The sequence below is a fragment of the Squalius cephalus genome (genome assembly GCF_949319135.1).
Source record: "Squalius cephalus genome assembly, chromosome: 5".
Taxonomy (NCBI): domain Eukaryota; kingdom Metazoa; phylum Chordata; class Actinopteri; order Cypriniformes; family Leuciscidae; genus Squalius; species Squalius cephalus.
The window spans coordinates 36299697-36326114 of NC_137126.1; the positions used below are offsets into that span (position 1 = coordinate 36299697).

The 26418-nt window shown below is 36.8% G+C and overlaps 1 protein-coding gene across 3 annotated transcripts in view; it reads left to right on the forward strand.

Moving 5' to 3' along the window:
* Positions 1-26418, forward strand: part of abca2 (ATP-binding cassette, sub-family A (ABC1), member 2) — a 59043-nt gene continuing 32625 nt past the window's right edge. For all 3 annotated transcript variants that reach the window (XM_079870986.1, XM_079870988.1, XM_079870987.1), the window contains exons 1-2: positions 1-168; positions 23003-23096. In XM_079870986.1, coding sequence (XP_079727112.1) covers positions 103-168; positions 23003-23096 — 160 coding nt within the window. In that variant the 5' untranslated portion in view covers positions 1-102. The remainder of the gene's footprint in view (positions 169-23002; positions 23097-26418) is intronic.

Here is a 26418-nt window from a genome sequence, read left to right on the forward strand (position 1 = left end):
CGGGGAGGACAAAATGCAAATAAAGCGGAATCTCAAAACAACAACAACAACACTGTGATGAATAGATTATAAATTGCGACTTCATTCTCCAACTCATCGAAAATGGGATTTCTTCACCAGCTACACCTTCTCCTGTGGAAGAACGTGACTTTAAAGCGGAGGGGACCGGTAAGACTGTCTTACACATATCGCGTTTAAAAAAAAAAAAAGTATTATTATTTTATTTAGGCCTTGATTTTTTTGTTTAAACATCGCTAGAGATGCACGAGCAGGCGGGTGTCAGTACGGATTGAGGTAGCCTATTGCATAAACAGTCTACAGGCAAATAAAATGTTTCTCATGGCTGTAATATGCTACTGCTTCAGCACGATTTGGCCATCTAAATATTTAACAATTTTCTAAATCTGTTGAAACAACGTGGGCGGAGCCAAATAGCTTAAAGGAAGTTGTGTTGACAGTCGATCACATAGCCTACTAACAGGTTGTTTAGGAAACTAACAGGTTGTTGTCTGAACAACGCATGTTAGTTTGACTTTGACCACACATCTCAGGCAACCTGTTAGCAGGGTGAGATTGTTAGCTGGTGGTGATGTTGAGAACATAGGCTAACCATTTTATCCCTGTTGTGTATCAGAGTGTACTGAACCAGATGAAATTCAACCCCCTCTAACGTTCAGGTACATTAAACAAACATGCAATATGCAAAATGTCTGCCTTATGACATGTCACTGGCCTTTAACTACCAGGAAACATGATCCTGGTGCTTCAAGGACTAAAGTACTGTGGTGTTCACCATCCAGCCCTGAATGAAGATGTTAGTGCTAGTTATCATGCAGTTTTGTCATTTTTATCTCCAGAGGGCTAATTTTAATACGTTTGTAGGAGCAGAGTAATCTTTATATATCCTCGTGGGAGGGGTAAATGCAATGTTGCGAAAGCAAAAAATTGAATCTGTGCCCAGTTGCACAGAAAACCCTAATGTAAATACCCAAATGTAATGGGTATTATTACTAATAGCATTCTTTGCCACTGGCTGCAGAGCAAAAAGTAATTTTTAGTATACAGTGGAATCCAAAAGTCTGAAACCACCTTTTCAGATCTGATTAAATGTTCATATTTCAATTAATGTTTTTCACTAATTAGTATGCTGCTAATATTATTTGTAATGGAAAAATGTTATTAAAAAAAAAATGCAAAATAGATGCTTTTTCGTTTGTGTTCGCAGATTTTGGGACCCTACTGTACATGCGATATGCAATGCACAGAAAAAAATACACTGTGCCTAAGTATCCATATACAAAATACTAAATGAACTATAATATTGACAACACAACATTTACATGTTACATTTTGAATATTAAATACTAGCATTATTATGTGCTATTTTAGAGCAGGAGTGATAGGCTAAAACAGCCAAAATATTTATATAAAGGGCATGCCAATTTTATTGTACGAGTAAATCTAGCAGGATTTTAAGAGTGCTTGTAACTTTATTATTATCTTTATCAAATTAGCTTTCTGTAACTGTCTAACCAAATCTGGTACAAAAGTGGGCTCTCAAGAGCCTTGCCCTAACACCCAAATAGTAAATAAGCAACACTACTTTGAGTAGCATTTTTGACCTTGAGAAGATACTGAATTACTAAGCATTGCTCCTATCTTTATGAGTCTTGCTGCTCCATTGTTATTTTTAGAAGCAGTAGCATTTTACAATAGCTCACGTTAGCAGCAGGCGTCATGCTCCCTGGAGGCAAGGATCGCCCCAGTAAGAATAGAAACAGTTACGTCACTGGGTTGGTTTGATCACATAGGTCCAATTCAGGGGGAGTTTGAAGGCTTTGTAGATAGATGGGGCCCTGGGAAGTGGTTAGTCAGCAAAAGGTTCAGCCTGCTCTGTCCTGTGGATGCTAAATGAATGAGGTCTAGTGAGTTCAGCTCTCTACTGGCTGCCTGCCTTTACTGGTTACTCACTACTGTCAGTGATGACTGCTGTCAGCTCTTTGTCAAGAGTGTTTGTGGTTTAATGGTGGTGGAGTGCAGGTGTGTTCAGATGTTTGTCAAAGACGCATATACACGTATAAAAGTTGTATGGTATGGATGATGTTTTTATGATTTAGACTTGATGTAATGATTTACTGTTCAATCTGGGTTGAATACAGAAAAGGAAGTTGATGGGGATGCAGTTGGTGGCTAACAGTTTTATGTAGGACAATTATCTTAATGTTTGCACTCTAAGACTGATATGTTATGCTGATTTGATGATGAGGATGCATTTATGTTCCATAAAATCCCTCACAGCTTGTATTGTTTGTCTCAGCTGTCTGGATCCCACTGATGTTTCTCTATAACCCAATCACAATATTTGATCAAGCAAAAATGGGGCTCCAGACTAATGACCAGGGAATCTCTGGCTCCTAAAACTCAAAAGAATCGCTCAAATTAGACAAAAAAAAGTGAAAAGTGTCTATTTACTTGACCTTTTTCGTTTCTTTTCTTTTTGGAGTGAATAATATCAAAATTAGAGTGCTTATTTTTATCACTATTGTAAAAGTTACATTGCAAAGGTGGCACAGAAGTGCCTCTGAAGTGTAACACAATTACAGCTGTATACTGTGATACTAGAGGCTGAGTAGGCATAATTTAGTCTGGATTTTATGCAGCATTGCGTCTTTACACTGAATTTTGAGCAGGCATAGAGCAGTCTTAAAGGATCTATTATGCCCCTTTTACAAGATGTAATATAAGCCTCAGGTGTCCCCAGGATGTGTCTGTGAAGTTTCAGCTCAAAATACCCCACAGATCATTTATAATACCATGTTGTAAATGCCCTTTTTTTTGAGTGAAAGAAAAAACATGCTGTTTTCATGCATGTATCTTTAAATGCAAATGAGCTGCTGCACCCCACCCCACTTTCCAAAAGAGGGCGGAGCCTTTACAGCTTGTACCTCAGAAACTCTGCCAACAACAAAACAAACATCTGTTACAAAACATCTGTTTGGTTTTTGATTATCATCTCTATCTCGCGATCACGCTCACTTGTTGTCGCGATTCAAACAACAAAAGAAAAGCAGAAAATCAGTTTGACAAGACAACACATCACATTCCTCAACAGCTCATTTTGAGACACTGTTTCAGATTTATGGGGAAAATAACAAATGGAATGGATGGATTTTTACCACAATAGAGGGTCATTTTCCCGCTGGAACACGTCACCTCAGCCGGACTGAGTGGCAGAAGAGCTGCTGCATGACTGGATTTAATAGGGGATACTGCGAAAACGCCAGTATTACAAACGATTATCAGTTTAAACTAAAGTTTGTACTCGATTTAGTGTTCGTTACAACTTACAACTTACCAAAGATCCAGTGATCCATGGATATTGACATGCAGGCAGGAATCGTGTTTCATGACATTTAAATGTGCCTGATTTTGATGAAATACAAATTTTAGGGAAATACATAAAGCAAATTTTCCTGTGAACACATTATAAAAATACAATATAGGTAGGTCTAAATCCTTGAGATCACTTATATCAATGTTATGTACAGTATATCATCATATTGTCCAGCCCTAAAACTTGTATAGTTTTTTGTCAGTGTTAATTTAAATGCATCCAATTATGCAGAATATACGATGGTAAATATTGAATTGATGATTTGTCAATACAATATATAGGGTATGATTTTACCCCTAAATTCAGCTTATTGACACACAATGATAACTATAAATCCACCTTTCGCTGCCTGGATCCAGTTGTTTCTATGAATTGTAGCGATCCTTCTCTGTTCTGTAGCTTTCAGCAGTCTGTAAAAATATACCTCAGATTTCTTGTCAAATCTATTTATACAGTCAATCTCAAAGCTCTTTCCTGTTCACACTGAAAACCAATGCTGCCGCTTGGTGTTTCTGCCACGCGCATACCCTATAGGGTGGTTGTATACACACACTGCGGACACAAATATGTTCAAAAACAATATATAAGTCAATTTTGCATAATAGGTCCCCTTTAACTCGGCTGTGTTAAGATGCCTTTGGTTTGATTTCCTAATTATGTTTTGTATAAAATTGCTTTCCAATTTGATAATGTCACAATGATTCTTATTCTACTTGTGCTATATAAAAATTATAATTATGTATTTTTTTTAACTTAGAAAACCATTTATTATAAATTCTGTTCAGTATGTGTAACTTTAGAAATGTTATTGTCATATGAACACACAATCGGTAATGAACACATCACAGTAACGACTTTGTTCATTTCAAATTAGACATGACGAAAAATAATTTGCAGTTTATTTATTAACGAGTCAGTTGTTTCGATCGATTCAAAGCGATACCTTTTGAGATGGAGACTTCTTCTTAAAAAAGTCTCAGATCATAAGAGCCATTTGTTCATAAACCATTGTTATTTGTTGCGCAATGCCAATAAGATTTTAAATTGCTGTTCCAATTATTTTTGGTACTCTTTTGGTCACAGTCTGGAGCCCTGATTAAACCCTCTCACCCACTAGTCTGGGTGACTGTTGCTGTTTTTTAACAAAGCGATATCTCCACCTCCTACCCCATCATAAAAAAATTCCCATTTCATTGAGTCTGTGTTATGGATTGTGTTACGGTCCCTGCTCGAAGGTTGGATGAATATTAACCCAAAATTGGTATTTTAATGCCTCGGCTGCCTTTACCTTATGCCAAGTGCAACACAGGCTGACCTACTTCCTTCAAGCTTCAATCCCTGAACAATTGGTTGAGGCAGAGATGGGCAAAACTGTCTGCGTAACTATGGATACAGAGATAGAAAGAGAGACTGATAGATGGATAAAGCGAGAAAGAGAAAGAGTCAAGACACGAACAGCAGTCTGATAACTGGACAGTCGTCAAGAGAGAGCGAGTTATAGTGAATGCCAGCTGTCTGAATTATACATGCAGACTGTACGTTAATGGAATCACAGAATGTGTTCTGTGAGCTGGTTTTATGCTGTGATCTCACTAATAGAAACGCAGATACTCTACCATTTCATCATTAAAAATTCACTTTGTATATGTGGAGATGAGGGTATTGCACATTTCTTTCCATTAAGAACGTCTGCTAAAATGCTGTCTTAAAAGGCTCAGATTTCCTATGATGACATCATAGATTTGTGTTATAATAATGTAACGTTTAGCCTATATGCCAATTATATTAACATAAGCGTTTTAAGACAATGTGAATATACCATTTACAGAATAGCATTACAGAAAGCATTACCCTTAGACGTTAGTTGCATTAACTTTCTGTCAGTGTTGTGAAATAAGAGAGTAAGTCAGTGGTCTCTGAAATTTAATATGAGTTTGGCAAACTGCTGGGCTCCATTTTTGTGATGAAAATTAGGTGGAAGATCCATGAGAAATATTAAGTGTTCAAAGACTGTTAATTCAGCAAGCAATAAAGTTATACTGCAGTAGTGAGCCCCTTTTGAGAGTAAGCTTTCTTCAGTGGAAAACTGATCTCATATATACAAGGACAAAATGATTCAATTACTTTAAAAGGAAGTTAATTGAGAAGCAGTATGTATTTGAGATACATTGGATTGTAATCACATTATGGAATGTGTTATAGTACAGTGATATGGCAACAGTTACTGTTCTTGTACTGATATTAATTTATCTTACTAATTTCAGTTCTTTCTTTTTATCTCAACTAATTTCTCCAGTTAATTCAGCCTACAAACAGCCCACAACTCCATTCGAACTTTGGTTTGTAGATAATTTCTCTTTTTGGTCTTTAAAAACTTTATACTTTTTAAGAAATGTAACATTGAATAGGCATGCACAATATATTGGTATACCATATGATTACCTTGGGTTTGTTATCATTTAATGCTTATTTAAAATTCATCTTAAAAAAAAAACACACTTATCTGTTGCAAATCTAATAAAAAGAAATGTTTCTTGCGCACCAAATCAGCAAATTAGAATGAAGTAATGGCTGCTGAAAATTCAGCTTTGCTATAACAGGAATATAAAAAAAGAAAAAAATACATGTTTGCATTAGGGCTGTGAAAAGATTAATCGCGATTAATCGCATCCAAAATAAAAGTTTGTGTTTACATAATATATGTGTTTGTACTTGGTATAATTATTTTGTATATATAAATACACACACATGCATGTATATATTTAAGAAATATTTGCATACATATACTGTATATATTTATATATAATTTATATTATATATAAATATAATTTTTTTATATATAAATAACACAGTTTTTCTTAAATGTATACATGCATGTGTGTGTATTTATATAGACAAATTTAATTATACACAGTACACACACACATATTATTTAAACACAAACTTTTATTTTGAATGCGATTAATCGCGATTAATCTTTTCACAGACCTAGTTTGCATACTAAATTGTGATTGGTCTCTTTTGTCCTGCATTTACGGAACCACACAGCACCTGTACATTGCAAAGGCACTGTTATACATGTTATATAAAACATTTATACACCACGACAGAAATCAAGAGAACCACAAGACCTATGCCAACAACCTTCCCTAAAACTTTAGCATGGTGCTGTTGTTGGTTTGCGAGCACTGGTATTTGCAAATCTAGTTATTTATGCATGCGCAAGATTATTAACATTATTAGATGTAAATGGTTTGTGTGGAAGACGTGCATGGGACACATTGAACTGAAGTGCAAAGTAACATTTACTACAGTAGGATAATTGTGTGACATGAATGTTATTAACATTTTGTGTAATAATGGAGCTTTGTGACTCATCCGTCGGTTTCATAAAGAAAAAGCAGCATTGAAAATGGCATCGATGTTCATGGACAGTTTATATCATAGTACTCTCGTCAGTAGAAAGCAGTGCTTTGGAGCGATATTGATGATTATCTGCTTATGGAGTAAGTGGGGCACTGAAAGTTCCTCATGTCCAGTGATGGGTGTCCTGCTAGCCCAGCATAGCTCAGACAGCCTGCTGAATTATTGAGACCTCTCCATGCTCCTGGGAGAAAATTGGATGAAATAAACATGAGCTGGAGGAGAAAGGGAATGAGGGAGAGAGCGACAGGAGGAAAGTACTGTAATGGTCAGCCGTTCAGGAGGAACAGGACTTGAGTAGGAGAGAGCTGATGGACGGAAATGTCTTTTGCCACTGCGGCACTGACAAGCGAAAGCCAATGACGTGAGTGCTGGAGCGAGAGAAGAGACTGTAATGAGGACAGGTAGGGCACTGTGTTAAAAGAGGATCCAGTGAGAAAATAGAGGTATTAGAAAGAGTGTGTTATAGGCAAAAGGTGAAGAGAGACATAAAGGAGACATGAGATGAGATGAGATGGAAATGGAATGAATTGAGACTGGAAAGAGGGATTGTGGAGTACAGGACTCGTGAGGCAATCCTTTCATTTAAAAGCCTGACCCTTAAGCCCCTCAATGTGTGCCCACCTTAATTGAATGATAATATGTGTCCGGAGTCAGGGACGGTCCCTCTTAAATGATAATTATTGCAGCAATGTTCACCTTGTAAAATCCAAGCTCAGACTGGGAGCCATAAATTGGGGCAAAGAGAGAGAGATGGAGAGAGCCGGGTTAGTTCTGGATCATAAGTTTTTCACCAAAATAGTTCTTTTTCTCATGCCAGAACATGGTGTCTGTGAACCGCCCATATTTCCACTGACTTCATCTTTATGTAATCACAAGCTATTTAAGATGGTAAAAATATTTATAATGTGCAAACAAGGAAGTTGTGCTCTAAAGTTTTATATTCCATGTTATATTTGTTTATATTCCTAACCCTACTGTGAGCAGGAGTTAGTGATCCAGCAGTTAAAGTAAAAAGCAATACATTTTGCATGACACATCAACTACCCAACCTATGATTAAAGTTCTGATAATATTTTTAATAATATTTTCTCATTCTTCTTGTGTACTTGTGAAAATGGACGATGCATTAGATGAATATACAAAAAATAAAATGTCTTATAAAATGTTATAAATGTATTTTCCTTTTTGAAGCTGTTTGTAGTCTATTAAGTGACATTTAAAAAAAAAATCCCAGTTATATTATGTGACAGTTAATAATCACCTAAAAGTTGATGAGTTTCAACAACAATACAGAATTCCAACCCTTTTTCATTGATACATTTGTCTTTTAAATGCTTTAAAACGCTCCTCACTCACTGTCACCTGCCCCAGTTCCTGGAAAATGCAGGGAAATGCGTCCATCAAACAGTGTCACGGAAGTGTCTTATTGATCTGTTTTTGTTAAATTTTTATGATGGATATCAAGAGTGTGTGTGTAAGTTCCTTCCAAAGATGGCTCTTCTCCTAGTCCTGCTGGGTGTGTCACCTGTTGTCCGTGACAAATAAAGAAAGTCTGCTCTTTAAGTGTGGATCTATTTACAACTAAATGAACAGACTGCTTTATTTCCTTAAAGTCAGCATGAAATCAAAATGAACAATTATTGTGTTTTTATGGAATATTGCAGTATTTATTAATTTGCTGACGTGTTTGCTGGTTCGACATGGACAACCTTTAACTCAAATGAGATCACAGCAGTAGCAAACCATGATCCAAAATGAAAAGATCCAAAGATGCAATCAATTCCCTATGGACAAAATCAAGCCTTGTCCTACATTTAGTTCGAGAAGCTGTTTAACTCGGATATGCGGAAAAATAGCGAAGAAAAGACATTTGCTACTTCTGTTTCAAATCTAAACTTTTGCATTATCAAATGAATGTGCCACTTCATTTTTAGTATAATTTTTATTAAATTTGTTGTTAATATCAAAGAATATCTCATTATTAATTTTACGTTCCCTTATGTATCCACCATGGGGAGTGTGAACTCGACTGGTCTCTTCACTCACTCGCTCTCAAGAACACTACTTCTCTTTTCCCACAGCTCAACTGCTCTTTCAACTCTTTTCTTCCTTTCTTCTTCCTGCTTTCACATTCTGTCTTTCCTCCTCGCCCTCCTCATGAGGAATAACAGCGTGTGTTCTTATTGAAATGAGGTGCAATTGCTCTCAGCCTGAGCTAATTTTGTTCTCATGTATAAAGCATTTCATGAAATATTTACCACTTTGAAAAACATAAAATATTCAGCTATTATAAATGCTCCTTTTCACCTTAATTTGCCATGCAAACTTGCTAATACCTCTGAGACAATAAGAGAAATGCTCTATTAGAAAGACAGCAGAATTGGTCACAGTCTTGAACAATCAAATGGATGTTTTTTAACTGTTTTGATATTTTTTTGCTATTTATGCTTTATGATATGGGCTTTTCAATAATTAGTTCCACTGCTGATATGATAGACATGCAGGGTGACTTGGTTGATATTTCACTCGTGCATTTGAATGATATAAAACAATTTAAGATTAGAAAATGCAATATGCATGCACATTGCACAATAGTTAACATTTAAATGAAATAAACTAACTATGAATTACACAATATTTAATCAAAATGTCTAATAAAACGGAAAATTATAGATTTTAGATTAGATATACTTCTGTTTGGTCCTTGATGTAGTAACCTGTTTTTTTTTTCTTGTTTTTTTTTCTTCTCCAATAATTTATGTGTATGTTTTAGTGATAAGTAACTCAATTTAAACAGAGAGTACTACAGTCTTATCCAAACCTTTACAGATCTGGTAGGCTTGAACGTGTTAAGGTGTTCCCAGAAGGCTTCTATTATTGTCGGCTAGTGTTATTCTTCCCAGGCATCACGCATCAAACACTGAACTAATGAATCATGATATTCCTGGCCCACTCGCACTCTACTGCCGACTGAAATATCAATTTTTTTTTTTGTTCTTTTCTCTGCAGAGGGTGTTTATGTGCCAAGATGTTCCCCTTTCACAGCCCAGCACTTAGAGATAGAGAGAACAGAGGGAAAGAAAACTGCAGTTTCCCTTTAATCAAGTCAGATGCAAAGTGAACACACTGAATGGAATTAGAAGAGATGAGAGAAAGAGAGAAGGGATGAGGGAGGGAGATTACCAAGTCAAAAAAAGAGAAATGTTATAGGAAGATGGTCTATTTTGTGGGTTTGTAACTGATCCTGTCATCTTCGATTCACACTCAGTATCCTGGTTGTAAGATGATACATTTTCTCAGGAGCATCAGGTTGGTGCAGGTGTAACAGGAGCACAATGGTACTGTAACTGCCCACTGTGTCCGCTGCCTTGGTCTGCCATCTTATCATTATCAGTGTTGAAAACAGTTGTGCTGATTAACATTTTTGTTGATACTTTTTTTCAAAAGTTAAAAAAAACCAGCATTTATTTAAAATAGGAATCTTTTATAGCAATGAAAATGTATTTACAAGCTAGTGTATGTTGTATATGCCATCTTGAAATCCAGGTACCATTGTTGTGTTATTGAAAATCAAAGAAAAATAAATAAATAAAACAAATGCCTTTACTGTCGCGTTTTATCAATTTAATGCATCCTTGCTGAATAAAAGAATATAAAATAAAATAAAATGATATTTTAAAACAATATTGCTATTTTTACTATATCTTTGATCAAATAAATGCAGCTTTTGTACACATAGATAACTGAATGGTAGTGTATACAAGCATGAAAGTTGTTTAAACTTGTTCTTCAACAGGAATTTGGCTAATAACCATGCTTTTTTTAAAGAATGGAGATAAAATTCACACTGTCTATTTGCCAAAACATAAGCATATACTAACAATTCATTTCTCTATTGAGTAAATGAATAGGTTTTTTTTAGGAATCCGACAGTTGTGCTCTATTCTGTTATTTCCAAGTCAGTTGGATCCCATATGCCACCATTCAATTAAATGATGCAGCTCAAAGTGAGACTTTTCTTATTAGGCTTACCTTTCTGTGGTTTAATTTGTGCCTATGACAGTTGCTGTCTTCACTGTTGTCACCTTCATGCACTTACAGAGTGGGAAACAGTCTTAAGGGAATAATGTGTCAACAGCACAGAGGTTACAGACACAAACCGGAACATTGCGGTTGACTTCCCATGGGCAAAGAAAGATAGTTTGGACCTGTCTTCAGCAGTCAGTGGCCTACAGAGATGTCTTGGACATTGTTATTTTTTGTGAATAGATGCTAGGTCATCTAGGGTTTAGTATGTAAGCAACTTTAGTAAATTGCACACAAAAATGACTAACAAATGGAATTGAATTGAATTAAAAATTACATTTTGAAGGCAGACTGAAATAGTTTTTTTTTTTTTTTTTTTTTTTTTTTAATGTACTCCATTAAAGTTTTTTTTTTATTTAGGCTACATGAAAATGGCGTTTTGGGGCCTGAAAATGCAAACTTTAAAGTGTAAGTTTTTGAAAACTATATCGTTGTCGTCTCATGCAAAAAAAAAAAAAAAAAGAGAATTTGTGAAAACGGTGATGTCATGCGAATTATGTTTTAAGTCTAGAGGCGCACAGTGTTTCTTTACAAAGTCACATCGCCAGCTACTGGCATAATACAGCTTTTTAGTCGTTTTCGTGGATCCTTGTGAACGGGGATCGTTTTGACGGCGTTGTCATCTGTACGCGAAAAAAGCAGCGGAAAAGCTTTTCCATATTTAGTACATCGTTGTCATGTAAAAACACCCTAAAAATGGGCAGCTTTTAGGTTCAAAATGAGTTTCAAAAAGTATTAAGAAACTTAGGCCCTGTTTACACGAGAACGCTCCCGGATGAAAACGTAAAAATATTTTATCAGATGGCGACGGCGTTTTTGGGGCTTAAAAACGCATAAAAGTGAAACCACCCTCCAGAGTGGACATCTTAAAAACGCTCCACCGTCGCGTTCCCGTCTAAACGGTAAAAACGCAAAAGCCTGCTAGACAGTGAAGGCACCGATCAGTGCTTCACATTGCCACCTAGCCGCCTGGAGAGCACACTACTGTTTACACGAGAACGCTCGCGGGTGAAAACGTAAAAATATTTTATCAGATGTGCCTTTCGTTTAGACGGCGACGGCGTTTTTGGGGCTTAAAAACGCAAAAAAGTGAAACCACCCTCCAGAGTGGAAATCTTAAAAACGCTCCACCGTCGCGTTCCCGTCTAAACGGTAAAAAACCATAGGTAAAAACGCAATCTGCTAGACAGTGAATTAAGGCACCGATCAGTGCTTCACATTGCCACCTAGCCGCCTGGAGTGCACACTACATTGATTTTTACACACTTTTGCGTCACCATATGCACGCAGATTTCCCCCCACATAACGCTCGTCTAAACGCAGAATAAAAAGTGATCAGTCCAAAATCCTGTTCTCATTGTGAATGAATCATGTGAGGACATATTGTATGATTGCGCTCGTTATCGCAGTGCAGCCTACGCTCTGCAGAGCGCACAGCCGTTAGAATAAAAATGCTAACTGCTCCATTTACTAGAGGGAACTATTCGGCCCTCCAAGAGACTCCTACATGAGACGATCTTAAGTTCTGCCTGATAGAGGGATTATCTCCCATCCTCAGTGGCTTTAAAGGACGGAGAAAGGGGAGGAATGTGATTAGGGATGACGAGAGAACTTAAACTGTCTGCAATCTCAAGAATGCCATGTGGGAGAGACTAGGGCGTTTTATGCAGAAACGAGGCCTTGAATTGGAGAAGGAGAAAGAAAAGAACTAATAATTGCTTGTATAGAAAAATGGTGACGGAATAAGGATGAAGAAACGAGTGAGATTTGTGAATCCTTTGAGATTCAACCATACTGTCTTTGTGTGCAGTGCTTGCAGTGCTCGGGACGCTACTTTGAAACTAGCTTGCTAAGTTACAAGCTACTTAAAATTCAATGTGCTGAAGTCAGGCGACTCTTTTGAAAAGGTAGTTTAGTAACACTACACTACATTGAAGATATTTAAAGGGATAGTTCACCCTAAAATGAATTAATCCATCCTCAAGTCTTTCCAAACCTGTATGACTTGCTTTCTTCCGTGGAACACAAGAGAAGATACTTTGATTGAATTTTGGTTACCTTTGACTTCCATTGTATGGACAACACTGAAAAAAACACTCAGACATTTCTCAGAATATAATTTATTTTTCATACAGGTTTGGAACAACATGGAATGAACAATGTCAGAAATATTTTTGAGTGAACTGTCCCTTTAAGAGTGTAATGTTGTAAAGAATACTGTTCAGGGACTTGGAGCTACTCAAATGAAACAGTGAATTGCCGTTTTAAAATGGTTTATTCAAATGAACAGTCCCAATGAACCAGTTTGCTAAAATGAGTTGGATTCAGAGTGTTCTCAGTTATTGCCTAAGCTCATTTTTGCTTTATACAATGTGATGTAATGACCAGCAATGTTGCAATGTTGTCTCACTAAACCACTTCCTGAAACAAAATGGCTTGTTACTGGAAAGCTATATACACTTTATTGAACAGCTGAGTTACTTAACACTAATGAAAAATGTAGTTACGTTAGTTTCCCGCTTTTGTTTGTTCCCTATTAAAACAGAAAAAAACTGGATTGCGCCAAACGAAGTTGGAGCTTTTACTCCCTCATTCTTTCTCACTAAGGCTGTTTGTCTTCCATTTTCTTTCTCTCTTTCTTGTTCCTTCTGTTTCAAGCATCTTTTTCAATGTAAAAAAAAAATCAGGCTGTTTATTTGCAGTACATGAATTTTTGAGTGATGAAAATCAAGTTTTTTGGTATCTTATTTCTGTTTGTGTTTTATGGTTTTATTGCCACATGTTTCTTGCATGTTGAAGTCCTGCAACATGCCATGCATCTTGTGACAAACTTTGATTTCCAGGTAAAAGTTTATTTTTATTAAAGATAACGAGAAACTACTTTTGTGCGAGTTTTCTCTTTTTTTTTCCTAAATAATTTTTTCTTTATTTTAATTTACAGTCTCTGGACATTTACACTAAGGCCCACAAATAAAAAAATGTAATACAGAAACATGCTCATTTTTTAAACTTGAATACCTTATTGACTCTTTTTAAGCAGTGTTTTTTTGTTTGTTTTTAACTCACTATCCTTTACATGATTTTCTTTATCTTGTTTGCTTTTTCTCCCATCCTTTTTCTTAGTAACATTTTATTGAACTGCTATAATCTGAAAAAGAGTTGAGTCGAGGAGTGTTTAAAGGTTATGAGTTTGATCAGGTGGGTCTACAGTAGATTACAGCAGCTGTGTCATCGGCAGGCTCCGGGCCTTGAGCTCCGATAAGCTTTACATGCCTATTCATCTTCTCTCGGCCGTGCATAATTTATGACAGGATTGACATGCTGTCATTTGCCCCTTATCGCTTTCTCTCGCAAAGGAAGCGGCACAGTCGAGTTCTGTTTTTCCCTTTGCCCTTTCTCAGACACCTGTAAAAGACTGAATGCCCACTGGACATTATGAATGGCTGACTAATTTTGTATTCTCTTTTTCAATGTTTCATGCTGTGTATATATATATACTGTACAACCTGTCACTCACATGAAATCACAGCTACGATCCAATCAATTCCTGATGGTTTAAATAATGTCCCGCCCTACAATGTTTCGAGAAGCCGTTTCTCTCGCATATACATCACTTTTCATATTATTAGAGATGCATCAATATTACAATTCTGGCCTATCCCAATAAATGGCGATATTAAATATATTTGTAGATTATTTAAATGCTACATAAGAATTTAGACATCACAACATCGTATGAAAAGTATACATTTATTTTGAGATTTGCTATTGATTACTTTTACCAGTGTCAAGGGTATTTGCGGTTTAATTTTGTTTAGGTTAGGACTCATTGTTTCTTGAGGGCGGAATTTGGTGTAATTTTATTAGTTATGTCTCGTCCTTGCTATACTTGTAGAAATGTCATGCAAAATATTACAAGGGTTTATTGTCATTATTAGGTTTACCTACATAGAAACTGCTTGCAGATCCCTACAAAAGAAGTTGTTCAGGAAATACATATTGCATATTCGTTTATCAGTTATTTGCATTACGTGTGCTATCTTGCTTTGTGGTCGTGTTGAAATACAGGAAGCATGTCGTAAAGCTAGTTAACAAATATAAAATACACCACCCACCACTGACCTGTGCTTAACCCTTCCTCCTCTCTCTCGTTCTCTCACTCTTTCTTTCCCTCTCTTAATCTCTACCTCTCTCTTTCACTCATTTTGACTCCCACTCTATTTAATTCACATGCACAATGATCCCACAGAGAGAAGATTACATACAATTTTAAACACATGCGTGTAAATGTCTTGTCTGATTCCACCTCTTTTCTGACTCCTGCTTTCGGAAGCTTTTTATAGTTAATGGGCTCATCTGTAATGACTCTCTCAGTCATTACACTCAGATGAATTAGCAACTGGAAGAACACGGAGGTTAATTAACCTTTAAATTAGGCGGGCCGTTTTCTGTAATGCTGCCATCTGTGTAACTGGCCGCTAGATAGGGCCAGTGCATTTTCACATATGCAGTATTCATATACGGTTTTGTTTTCATACATAGGCCTATTTTTTTTTTTTTTACACTTTTCTGAGCAAATATATCTGTAGGATTTATACCTTTTGTTAGATTAATCAATTCAAAGCGGCTCTGTCAAAATGAGGTGTCACAAATCTTCCCCAGAAATGGCTGAGCAAACACTCTTCTAGCTCAATAAAGACAGGGGAAGCACAGTCTTGCCTTTGTGAGTAACAGAAACAGGATCTCTGAATAGAGCGTAACGTCATAGTAGATGAAGAACAGAGTCTTTTCAGAGTGATACCTTAAGCACTGCTGTGTGAGAGGTGAGCAGGATCACAGGGTCAGGAGGATCGACCTTGAGAGAAACCACTCAGTGCCTCCCTCTTTTTTTCTCACCGTCTATCATGGATAACATTATATTAGGAATGCACCAATATTACAATTCTGGGCCATACCGATAAATTGCAATCTTAAAGACGCCATGAGACCAAAGTTGTGATAGTCTTTTCTTCCATATTGTTATATATCTGAGTGAAACTGCTTCTTCAACAAGAAAAATGTAGGGTGGGACTTGATTTTGTCCATAGGGAATTGATTGGATGGTTGGATGAATTAAAATGAATTAAACAAAAAAAAAAAAACAATGATGTGCACAGATAAATTTATAACATTTATTTATTTTACATTTATAATAATACTGCAATATTCCTTAAAAACAAGAATTTTGAATTTATTGTGACTTTTAAAATACTACTTTTTTCTAAATATATTTAAAATCTAATTTTAAACTAAAACCATTTTAAATGTTACAAGTGAATTTAGGCCTTGCAACATTGTAATGTACAGTGTGAAAATGGATATTAATTTTGAGATTTGCTAATAATTACATTTTACAGTGTTAAAATATCAACTTTAAGAATGCATTAGAAGACATTAATCTGAATGTAAAAATAGGGGAGATGAGCATGTGCAATTAAATATCCAATAGCTGTGTATATCCAATATCATTATTATTAGAATACCATTATTAAATAATAAAAAGTCTTTAATATCAGTCAGCAATTGAAGGTGTGATGGATTTTTTAATTGATCAACTAACATTTGTTTTTCTTGCAGGAACAACATTCATATGCTTTTAAATGTTTCCAAACTCTTTGGGGAAAACTTGTGACTTTGAGTGTGTGTGTGTATACAGTAAATAACAAATAGGGAAAGTGAAACTAGACAGATTACTAGTTCTCAAACCTTGTGATAAGTAATCACAAAAACAGAGTTTGCTTGTGCTATTGACAGAGGGAAAAGGTTGGGGCTTTTGAACCAATTGAACCAATCATATTGAAGGTGACATGTTAGTCTTATTTGTTTTCTCGATTCTATAAAAACTGTTGTATCCATGTTTTACGGTGGGATTCTCAATGGAATTTGTCTGAGATCCTCCGGCCTTGCTTCTTGGTAGAGATTCCCTGAGAAATGCTCAGGAAGATCTCCTGGCCGTGATTAAAGCATTTAAAGGACATTTGCTTGAGTCTGTTTGTCGATTATTCCTGCGCAGGAAGCTAGTTTAGGAAGGAAGCTAGTTTAGGGGAACAAGTTAGTTAGGTGACTATTATTGAAAGGGGACATCGATTTGTAGACGAGACCCAGATAGACTAAACGTCGACAGTAGACGTTCGGGGACGTCGATTTGTAGACGAGACCCAGATAGTTAGGTTTAGGGAAAAATCTACCACAAAGGTCAGCCGACAATGTACTGATATCTCACGCATCCCTGGTGAATATTATTTTATTTGATTATTTTCGGTTATGGTACGCTCTCAAATATTTTTCATTGGCTAGTTTTTGTTCATCATGAATGCTTTTATATAGTAAAATGTGAGCACTAGATAGGGCGATAACATCAATCTACCCTTTGAGGGTAAAAGCCTTCAAACCTCTGGACATTTTAGGACAGATTTATTGGAGACATTTGTATTTTAAGCCTAATCTTTTAAAACCATTAATTCCAAGGATTTCTAGCTGACGTACAAATGGAAATCCACTCGATCCCACACATAAAATGATTTTAATCCTTATCCCGTAATCACAAACAAAATGAAAAATCATTGGTGAAAAGGTTTGGTAACCCTGGTGGGTGTCTAATTTCAGAAAAAGTTTTGCAAAGGATTTTGTGATTAAATTATTATTGATTAAAAATACAAGATACACTTGCTAAAAATGTTAAAGCTGTTTAAACTTTAGCTTTTAGCAAATTATGTACTTTATTAATCACTTCTGAATGGGCTGTTGTATTGAGGTTGAGCAAACCCACTAATGTTTCAGCTTTCTTTCTTTCTTTCGAGACTGACTGAAATGGGTTCCATTTTCAGATAAACTTTAATGATCTGTGATCAGTGCCTGAAATATTATATCCGTGCATGCATCATCTACTTTTGTTATTCAAATGAAAAAAAAGCATTGCATGTTGTATCGAGATCCCTTGTCTTTTGATGCTGTCTGGGTGGAATTGTTTCTGTATAACCTGCTTGGAATGGAAATACAGCAATGTCTCAGTGAGTCTCGGGAGAAATATGTCTATAGCCTGGAGCTGTTGCGTATTAACAGAGGGGGATATGGGTAATCAATCCAGTGTGAATGACCACAGATCCATTCCTCAAACCCTGGCTGCCTAGAGCACGAGGGTAGAGTCGAGGAACGAGTAACTGCATTACACCTTTTAGATGAAGCACATTCGACACACTTGCCATTAATTAATCTTACTCATTTTAGTTCAGTTCAGATTTGTACTGGGCTTCTAACAGTCACATTTGTCTTGTAAAGCACCTTTAATTACAGTAGTTGGATGCCTAACACCCAAGTCTTGCACTTACAAGCAGGTACAGATATAAAAATGGGGATGGTTCAGAGTCTAATTCTAATTGGATGACCCATAAAATGGCTATAAATGTTGCTACAGTGTTTGATTTGTACTATAATACTTATCACTAATTATTCCAATAATTTTTGATAATAAATTTTACAAATTTTTTGGACAGTGGTGCTGTTACCTCCATTTTAAGCAATAAAGACCCCCTTGTGGTAAAATCACTGAAACGCACAGACTTTCTGATCACTGTAAGACTGAAAATTCTGGTTGGGGTCTGAACAAAGGGCCCTGCTAGCTAATTAACATTCGACCTCCCTCATACAGGAAGTGAGGTTCACTTCCTCTCAGAAACAACGAAGAACTCACACAAGAACATGGTTTAATGTGAATGTTTATCATTGACTGTTATGTTTTTAGTGTCATTTGAAATGTCTCAAAGTGAGTGGTACAGATATCTCATATCCAGATAGATAAAATAAAAGGTAATAAGGTTTATAGAAGTTTAGAGAAAACTGGTCCAGATAATGACACCCCCCTTTTGTTGAATAAGAAGCCATTTTGAGGGTGGTCTCCCCCTTCCCCCATGTCACCTGTTCAAGGGGATAAAGGAAGGTGTGCTCCGGCTCTCGGGGGCTTCTTGGCTGGACACCACTGGAATAGGTGGTCTTTCTCCCTCTCTCTCTCTCTCTCTCTCTCTCTCTCTCTCTCTCTCTCTCTCTCTCTCTCTCTCTCTCTCTCTCTCTCTCTCTCTCTCTCTCTTTCCCTTTATCTCTCTCTATCTCAGGTGCAAGCTGGGTAAGATTATTTGGTGTAACCAATGTATAACCATGTACTAGATATTTGAATTGATTGTGGAATTGATCTCTGATATCTGAAATATTAAATTGTAACGTGATTATTCTAACTGATTTTGACATTGTTCATTTAATGGTTAAAAGGAATAGTCATACATTCGCTCACTTTTAGTGAGGCACAGATATTATTAAAACTTTAATGGAGTCAGATGAATTAACGAGTAAATACATATGATTAATGTATTACAAATTTAACCAACCAATACTTTGCATGAGTGAGGACAGAACACGTGATAACCTTCCCCGTGTATTGGCGAACCGGCAGATTGGACCAATATAGCGGGCCTTACATCACACACAAGATTATAATTACAAAACATACCCGTTTCAAAAACACCGATCGCACAAACACAAACAGCGCTCAGTGTCTCGATCCCAGGCGACTGTGGGGCCTGTTTGCGTTTGTTGGTTAGAATGTAATTATGAATGCTAAATGATGTTTTGTGCATGTGAGTTTTATCTGATTATGCGAGCTCCGTTCATATGAGATATCTGGGGAGAGACAGGCAGAGCAAAGAGAAGATAGATTTTTCAGAGGTATATATGGAGGTATATGAGACGTTCTTCAGTTCTCGCACAGTAAAAGCAATTCCATTATCTCAAATTTACTTGACAGAAAACCTCATATCTCTCAGCATGCATTGTTATTGGAGGATAAGTGTTTTAGCTTGCGTTATTTGCCTGTCGGTTGGTGATGGATGCTGTGCTCGGTGGGCAGCGGCACAAAGATGTAATTCAATCATTGGGTGAATGGAAAGTGTGTTTTAGCTGATAAAGTATAAAGAGTGGACAGCTGAAAGACACTGACTAGACTATTCTAGTGCATAATGGTGCCTGGGTGTGTATTTTTAACTAGAAGTGTTATTGCACTTATGCACTGTGTGTGTGGGTGGGCATAGTTATATACATACTGTGTGTATACACACACACACACACACACACACACACACACACACACACACACACACACACACACACACACAGAGGTGGACAGTAACAAAGTACTTGAGTACTGTAGTTAAGTACACTTTTTGAGTATCTGTACTTTACTTGAGTATTATTTTTTCTGGAAACTTTTTACTTTAACTTCACTTCATTTGAAAGACAAATACCGTACTTTTTACTCCACTACATTTCTGTCAAGGTCATTGAGTAGAAAGTAGTAACGTCAGTCAGGGGATGATTTTGGTTTTAGGGGTTGCATTTTGTTTGGAAATGAAAGTTGGGTTGACGTTAGAAATCGACTGATGTTGGTTTCTGACGTCAACACGATTTTTATTTTCAACCACAATTCAACGTCTGTCCAACGTTGGAGATTAATGTCAATCTGACATTGGATTCTGACATCAACCTGATTTTAATTTTCAACGTTGGGGTTGGTCTTCTACATGCGAATTTTGTCATTGTTTTGGAGCACACTAGCTTATAGATAACAGTAAGGCTAACATAGTCATACTAAAAGCCAAAAAACTTTAAATGGGGCACTATTTGAGGGAACAGCCATTTGGGTGTCCGAGTGCACTTATTCAATCTCACATTCAATCCCACTATACTGGAACTGTGTTCTAGAAATAAATTTGATATTGATATGAGGGTAGGTAGGCAGGCATAGATACAGGCATAAGGTACTGTAAGAATTACATACAACAATACAACAATAATAAAACAATGCATTGACATTTACGTTTTACTTTTGATACTTAAGTACTTTTAAAAACGAGTACTTCTGTACTTTTACTTAAGTAAAAATCGGTCTTCACAACTTTTACTTGTAACGGAGTAATATTTGACTAGTAGTATCTGTACTTTCACTCAAGTAAGGAAGTTGTGTACTTTGTCCACCACACACACACACACACACACACACACACACACACACACATATACATACATACATACATACACACATACATGTTCTAAATATCATATGAATGTGGAATGAATATCAGCACTCTGCTCTCTCATTCAATTAGAGAATTGGATCTAACTGCTATATAATAAGATTAGATAAAATTAGACCAATGATTTGTTTATTGTTTATTGTACGTCCTCATTTAGATAGCTAGGTAAAAGTGTGCATGTGTTAATTAAAATTACAGGCCGATTCTGTGTAATGCTTGTGAGAAGTGCTAATAAACAGATACAATATCTCCATAAATAGTAGAAAAAACAACCTCCAATATACAGTTTAAAACTCATTGTGAGTTGAGATTCAACTCAAATGTTTGTCTTTGCCTCTTCTATGAGCCACAGGACTTTCTAACAAAAAGAAAACAAGCTCTCTTTGGCTGGTGTGCACACCCCCCGTGCTCAGCTCCGAGGGTCTCGTAAGCGAAGCTTTGTGTGTCATGTCAGATGCGGCTTTGTGTATTGTGAGAGATGCATGTAAAAGGAGCTTCTTGTTTGTTGTGACCTTCAGAAATGGCAGAGATGCATGGGGAGAACGTACAACAGCGAGAGAAAAACCTCTTCACCTTCTCTTGTCACTTGTCAACAAGACGGGATGTGGAGTGTTGTTGATGCTGTGCTGCAGTGAAAGACACATTGTGGTCAGGGACAGGATGCCCTTAGACACTGATCTGAGATCAGCCTCTCTTAGTCAAGCACAGACGGCACCTCACGCATTTGTAGTGGGAGTGATAATAACAGGCTGGTCTCAGTTCAGCTATAACCATGTGAGTTTCTAATCAGTTTACACTTTAACCAACACCTTATTTCTCGCTAACTTCAGTTCAGATTTATCTAAAAATGAGACTCCTGCAGAGAGTGAGAGTGAGAGAGAGAGAGAGAGAGGAAATGATGCAGGGGGAAATGTTAAGATATGCAGCTTTTGTGCTGTATTTTGCACACGCACACTTTAAACAATGTGCCTGAAAGCGTTTGACATCTCCTTCCCACCACCTGCTGTGGAGTGTGTGTGTGCGCAATATCTTTCATTTCTCCTCCACCTCTTTTAATAATCGTTGGAACGGGCTGTTTGGAAGCTCTAGCAGGTGTGTTAGCCAACCCACTTGCAAATATTGCATGTCAAGCAAACTCTTAAATTGGCCAGGCCACCAGTCTGTATTTACCGGATCAATCCCTGACACTGGACTCAATCAGTTGGCAAGGCTTAACAATCAGATTTTTACTGCTTGTATAATTAATTTATTCCTCTTCAATGTTACACGATCTTCCAGAAAGCATTCTAATATGCTGATATTAGAATTGGTGCTCAAGAAACATTTCTTCATTGTTAAAAACAGTTGTTCTGCTTAATATTTTTGTGGAAACTGTGATACATTTTTTCATTATTTTTTTTACTTATCTTAAACTTTGAATAGTACAGTATTTTTTTATTAATTTGCTTTTTGCTTTGTTATGGTTTTTTTCTTTACAAGACGAAAATGTGTTAAGATGGAAATGTTTCAGAAAAAATGCAACTATTAATTCATTGAACAATGGAATATGGTGCAACTCATTACTGATTAGTTTGTAGTTTTTAGCATATTCTTACTGATGCTTTCAAGAGGTAATTTTAGAATTTTTTTAACAACACTTCATCTATTTGCAACAACTATGTAGAATGCAACAGAAAACCAAAGCACAATAAATGATTGTTCAAGCTCAATTAATGTACAGATTTCAGTGTACATGCAAAACTGTCCGGAAAGGGCAAGTCATTTTTCCATCAACTGGCCTGAAACTCTCTCACACTGACCCCCGAAATTGAGCAGGCCATCTTTATTGACGACCCCTAGTTGAACTTTGTAACACTTCAGATATTCAACCAAAGAGTTACAAAGTTGCAACCAACCATGCAATATAAATGTTCATAACCTCCAGCCACTGCAGCCCATGTGGCTTTCATAACCTGTTTCTCTTTGTTTATCTCTGCAGTGGGTTCTTGCATTTGAGATTTTCATCCCTCTGGTGCTTTTCTTCATACTCCTGGGCTTGCGGCAGAAGAAGCCGGCCATTCCTGTGAAAGAAGGTAAGTTTCATGACAGCAGAGAGAGAGAGAAGAACAGGAGTAGGGGGTGAAGTAAGGAAGGAAAAGTAAGGTGGCTCTTACCCCAACCCAGCTCATTCTTGCCCTCCAGTGGTCAGATCACTTCTTTTGTTACCTGGTTGTTACGTTCCCCTACCCGTCTAGAGGTCGGGAGGGGAGGTAACAAAGGAAAAAGCGTAAAATGTAAAAAAAAGAAAAGAAAAAAAAGGAGGAAGGTGAACACACACTTCAATCCTCTGTCCCAGAGCGAAGATGATACCAGATACAATCCACTAACTAATTTAGGGAGGAGTTCTAACTAACCTAAGAAAGGATAAACAGAGAGAAATAAACAACATAAACTCTTTAATAATAATGTCCTGTAAGTGTGTCTGAATTAGTTAGACTGGGTCCTTTAGCCTTTATCTGTAAATAAGAGGACAGTTCACTCAAAGAAATTAAAATTCTGTCATTATTTACTCACTCGCATGATGTTCCAAACCTGTGTGTTTCTTTCTTCTGTGGAACACAAAAGGAAATACTTTGCAGAATGTTCTGGCTGTTGTTTTCTATACAATGAAAGTGAAAGAAGCTGTCAAGCTTCAAAAAAGTAGCATAAAAGTAGTCCATACAACTTCTGCACTATATTCCAAATCTTCTGAAGTCATACAATAGATTTGTTCGTTTGAAACACACACAAATATAAATTATTTGCTTAAAAATATGCTCTCTGCCATAGCTTCTCATTCAAATTGCCGCCAATTCAGCAATAATTGTTGGACTTCCATCATGTGGAAAAGAGTAAACATTCTGCCATCTCCTTTTGTGTTCCACTGAAGAAAAGAAATTCATACAGGTTTGGAATGACATGAAGGTGAGTACACGATTTTTAATTTTTGGGCGAACTATCCCTTTAAGTGTTGTTTGTGGTATATAATGATGATTATCCATTTTTCTGTGTGGTTGCATCATACAACTTTGCCAATCTGTCATTGATTGCAAAGATTGTTTGGCTGTTAGACAGAGCTTTAGACATGTATTTTTCTTTTACAGAACACCCTCATTTGTATGTCATCACAATGTCTGTTATTTTCAATGCTGAAATCACACCATGTTTTGTTTTATTTTTGCTTCTTTCTGTTATCTGTCCTCAATACTTTATCTCTCTCTCTCTACTCCTCTGTCTTTCATTCTTTCTTTCTCATGTGCATGTTCACTGCATGCTGGACCAGTGTGTAAGTCAAAAAAGATTTTTTTTGTGTGTGTGTGTGTAAGTTCTTAACTCTTTTGGGTTTGTGGGATCATTCCACTATGTGTCCTCTAATTGTGAGTGTGTGCTTTTCCGTGGACTCTAACGTGTTTATTGTGCTGTTATTGTGTATTTGTCATGTCAACTGTTTCATGCATCAATCTAATGGTAAAAGGGCCCAAATAACTCCAGCAGTATGTGCACACCTGGTGCTTTCCCAAATGTTAACACACACAACATAAGAAAATGAATAACACTCACTGTGACATAACCAGGCGTGATGCATCAAGAATCCAGCAAATGTGTGCGTCCACACTGAAAGTGTGAAAGCTGTGTGATGCATCAAATCAAATCCAGACGTCATCCGTTTTATCATGAGAGATTTTTCATACAAACAGCCACAATCAATTTCTTTAAGGCTCGTCCATGTTTGATGTTAAATATAGTGCTCACCAAAAGTTTTGAAATGGCCCATGTTTCAAAGTGGGGTTTGGACAATATTGGCATAAATCCTCCATTTCTTGTCATAAATGCAGTAAAGTATCTTAACTTGTAATGTTTTTCTTTTACATTACATAATGGCAATATAAACATGTCAGACATGAGCCTTTTTATTGATTTTGTTTATTATTAAACATTAAATATTTTATTAAATAACCATTTAAAATTCTTTAAAAAAAATGTTTTTAACTCAGCAAGGATGCATTAAATTGATCAAATAGATTTTTTAAAATAAATGCCATTCTTTTGAACATTCTATTTATGAAGGAATCCTGAAATTAAAAAATTAAAAAACGGGTTCCACAAACATATCTATAGCAGCACAACTGACTTTATTATACTTTTGAAGGCTGGAGTAATGGCTGCAGAAAATTCAGCTTTGCCATCAGTTACCTTTTAACCTTTATGCAAATCAGTTACCTTTTAAAATATAATAAAATATAAATCCCCCGCATACCTGGCAACCCTGCTTACCGACCCCAAACTTACGAACGGTAGTATGTGTTTTCAAAGTTTGTGTTGTCCATTTTTAATTCACAAAAATTCACATAATTTAATTCACATAAGTATTCACAAAATTGTAAGAATTTATGCTGATATTGTCAAAAGGCATTTCAAGAAATTGGGCATTTTCAAACTTTTAATGGGTGATTTTCGCCCAATGATTATCCCGTGTGAACGTGGCTTCCCATCACAACGCTGGAGAAATGGAAAGTAGTAGGAACAGGAACTAGGATTAGCTTAGCTTTTTTATGGCTTGCCATTTTATTGCGTCACGCCTGGGGTAAGAGGTTTAGGTGTTGGGCCCCCATATGTCTCTGAACACTAACATAATCCACAATCCACTGTGAATAAAGGATCTGTTTTACAACAGCACGTTATTCAAACATCTTGTCCTGATGATGACACATCTGTGCTTTCCTCAACCAATGAGCTGTGATTTTAATTGTCAGACACTCTCTCTCACACACACACACACACAGACCACACAGCCCACACAGCCATCAGGTTATTTCCCCGGACTGATCTTTGCTCTTTTAATCCTCAGCTGTGTTTGCGGAGCGGGGAGCAGATGTCAGATATAAGAGTTAGAAAACCGAGGCAATAAACATAACTACCTCTTGTGAGCAGACAACCTGTCACTGGAACAGCAGAAATATAACACGCCTCAGTGTCGACGTCAATCGAGGGACATTTTTTGCAGAGTCGACAGGTGCTGATGCCGAGCATTGTTTAGCTAACGCTGCTGCTTCTGGTTGAAAGCGCCGTGGGGTCTGGTGGCAGAGCAGGCGACGCTGGACGAGGATACCAACTCTACAGGCCACACGCCGCAGTGACAAAACACTTAAGGGAGGAAAAAGACTCAGCACTTACCATTAAGTAACCTTCTAGGTCCCTTCGTCAGTGCCAGCTGCCTCATGTTTGCATTTCAGGCAAGGCTGCCAAAGTGAATGGAGGCGAAAGCTGAATCTGAATTGACTGATGCTCTAATGGAGGATCACATTTCTCCGAGCCATTCATTAACTAAGGCTTCATTAAATAATCTCAGCAGTTATAGGCCTAATTTAGTAATTA